At 47.9% G+C, this 2,500-nt stretch overlaps 1 protein-coding gene across 3 annotated transcripts in view; it reads right to left on the bottom strand.

Moving 5' to 3' along the window:
* The window catches only part of LOC124027245 (voltage-dependent calcium channel subunit alpha-2/delta-4-like), a 40,522-nt gene extending 38,244 nt beyond the window's left edge, over positions 1-2,278 (bottom strand). For 2 of the 3 annotated variants that reach the window (XM_046339707.1, XM_046339706.1), the window contains exon 1: positions 2,214-2,278. In XM_046339707.1, the coding sequence (XP_046195663.1) occupies positions 2,214-2,261 (48 nt within the window). In that variant the 5' untranslated portion in view covers positions 2,262-2,278. The remainder of the gene's footprint in view (positions 1-2,213) is intronic. The other variant, XM_046339708.1, reaches the window with a different exon arrangement.
* Positions 2,279-2,500: the final 222 nt, after the last annotated feature.

Below are 2,500 nucleotides of genomic sequence, written 5' to 3' on the forward strand. Positions count from 1 at the left end.
TCCATTCTGTGTGCATTCCAGAAGGCGTTGACATTCTGCCTTGGAACCTGGAGGGGATTTCAACAGTCAGTTAACTTTACTTAGCAGCCCATCAAATAAAGATGGTAGCAGTTGACTTCGATGTGACAGTCAGGGGGGAACATACTTATATAATCTGACAAGACAGGAGGAGAGGAGAGGAGGGGAGGGGCGGGGAGAGGAGAGGAGAGGAGAGGAGGGGAGGGGAGAGGAGGGGAGGGGCGGGGAGAGGAGAGGAGAGGAGGAGAAGAGGAGAAAAGAGGGGAAAGGAGAAGAGGAGAGGAGAAGAGGAGAGAAGAGAGGAAAGGAGGAGAGGAGAGGAGAAGAGGAGAGAAGAGAGGAAAGGAGGGGAGGAGAGGAGAGGAGAGGAGAGGAAAGGAAAGGAGAAGAGGAGAAAAGAGAGGAAAGGAAAAGAGGAGAGGAGAAGAGGAGAGAAGAGAGGAAAGGAGAAGAGGAGAGGAGAGAAGAGGAGAGGAAAGGAGAAGAGGAGAAAAGAGAGGAAAGGAGAAGAGGAGAGGAGAGGAGAAGAGGAGAGAGGAAAGGAGAAGAGGAGAGGAGAGGAGAGAAGAGGAGAGGAGAGGAGAGGAGAGGAGAGAAGAGAAGAGAAGAGAGAGAGAAGAGGAGAGGAGAGGAGAGAAGAGGAGAGGAGAGGAGAAGAGAGGAGAGAAGAGGAGAGAGGAGGAGAGGAGAGGAGAGGAGAAGAGAGGAAAGGAGGAGAGGAGAGGAGGGAGAAGAGGAGAGAAGAGAGGAAAGGAGGAGAGGAGAGGAGAGGAAAGGAAAGGAGAAGAGGAGAGGAAAGGAAAGGAGAAGAGGAGAGGAGAGGAGAGGAGAAGAGGAGAGGAGAGGAGAAAAGAGAGGAAAGGAGGAGAGGAGAGGAGAGGAGAGGAAAGGAAAGGAAAGGAGAAGAGGAGAGGAAAGGAGAAGAGGAGAAGAGAGGAGAGAAGAGGAGAAGAGAGGAGAGAAGAGGAGAGGAGAAGAGGAGAGAAGAGAGGAAAGGAGGAGAGGAGAGGAGAGGAGAAGAGGAGAGAAGAGAGGAAAGGAGGAGAGGAGAGGAGAGGAGAGGAAAGGAAAGGAGAAGAGGAGAAAAGAGAGGAAAGGAGAAGAGGAGAGGAGAAGAGGAGAGAAGAGAGGAAAGGTGAAGAGGAGAGGAGAGAAGAGAAGAGAAGAGAAGAGGAGAGGAGAGGAGAGGAGTGGAGAGGAGAGGAGAAGAGAGAGAGAGGAGAGGAGAGAGGAGAGCTGACTCCCTCTGTAATTCCTTTAGGGCAGGAGAGCATCTGACTGCTTCCTCTCTCTTCCATCTGTTGGCTTCTTATACATCTTTTGTTAACAGAGTGAAAGACTGGACTGACTGACTGACTGACTGACTGACTATTGTCTGTACATTACAATACTAGAATGTTAGTCGCTTGTGAAAGAGCAAGGTGAAAGATGACGGAATGTTTCTGCACATACAGCAGCAACTATACTCATACAGGCCAAACATGCCTTAAGGCTAGTTCAGGAATAGATCCTCTCCCTTCATAGTCTTCCTTTATCACAAGTTCAAAGGTCAGGAAGCTCAGACCACAACATACAGGGAGAAACATACTCTGACAATAAACAGCCATGCGCCGATAATAATCTATATAGTGTATTGATGTGATTTTAATCTCTGGGGTATTCCACATCCATTCAGTTAAAATGGGGTGCTAGGTAGCCTAGTGGTTAGAGCATTGGACTAGTAACCGAAAGGTTGCAAGATCAAATCCCCGAGCTGACAAGGTAAAAATCTGTCAAGGCAGTTAACCCACTGTTCCCCAGTAGGCTGTCATTGTAAATAAGAATTTGTTCTCAACTGACTTGCCTGGTTAAATAAAGGTTAAATATTTAAAAAATATATATAATACAGAACTGCAATTCTAGAATATCTATTATAGATATAGCAATGGAATGTTCATTCTGTTCAGTTTGATTCAGAGGTTGTATCAGTCAATACATCATCTATGGACCCGTTGTAGACCGTGTCCGTTCTGTTCAGTCAAAGGTTGTAATATGGCCATAAATCACCTGGTGGCAGAACTGAGTGATTTCCCCTTAGATAGGCCAGTTGCAAAGTCAGAAATGGGCTTTATTGTAAAAATGTATGTAAACAAAGATTAGCTTTTTAGTTTTAATTTAAGGTTAGGCGGTGATTTAGGCAGGATGTTGTAACTCACCTGCTTAGCTGTAGCCCAGAACCTGGTCTCTAACAGGTCCAGTGCCATCTGAACCCCAATGGCTGAAAGAGAGAGAAGAGGTCAGTAAAATTCACCCTCCAATAAGAGAGAGCAGGGGGGGGTGAGACAGACAGAGAGAGCAGGGGGGGGTGAGACAGACAGAGAGAGCAGGGGGGGTGAGACAGACAGAGAGAGCAGGGGGGGGGGGGGAGACAGACAGAGAGAGCAGGGGGGGGTGAGACAGACAGAGAGAGAGACAGACAGAGAGAGCAGACAGACAGAGGGGG

The sequence above is a fragment of the Oncorhynchus gorbuscha genome, unplaced genomic scaffold (assembly GCF_021184085.1).
Source record: "Oncorhynchus gorbuscha isolate QuinsamMale2020 ecotype Even-year unplaced genomic scaffold, OgorEven_v1.0 Un_scaffold_3035, whole genome shotgun sequence".
Classification (NCBI taxonomy): domain Eukaryota; kingdom Metazoa; phylum Chordata; class Actinopteri; order Salmoniformes; family Salmonidae; genus Oncorhynchus; species Oncorhynchus gorbuscha.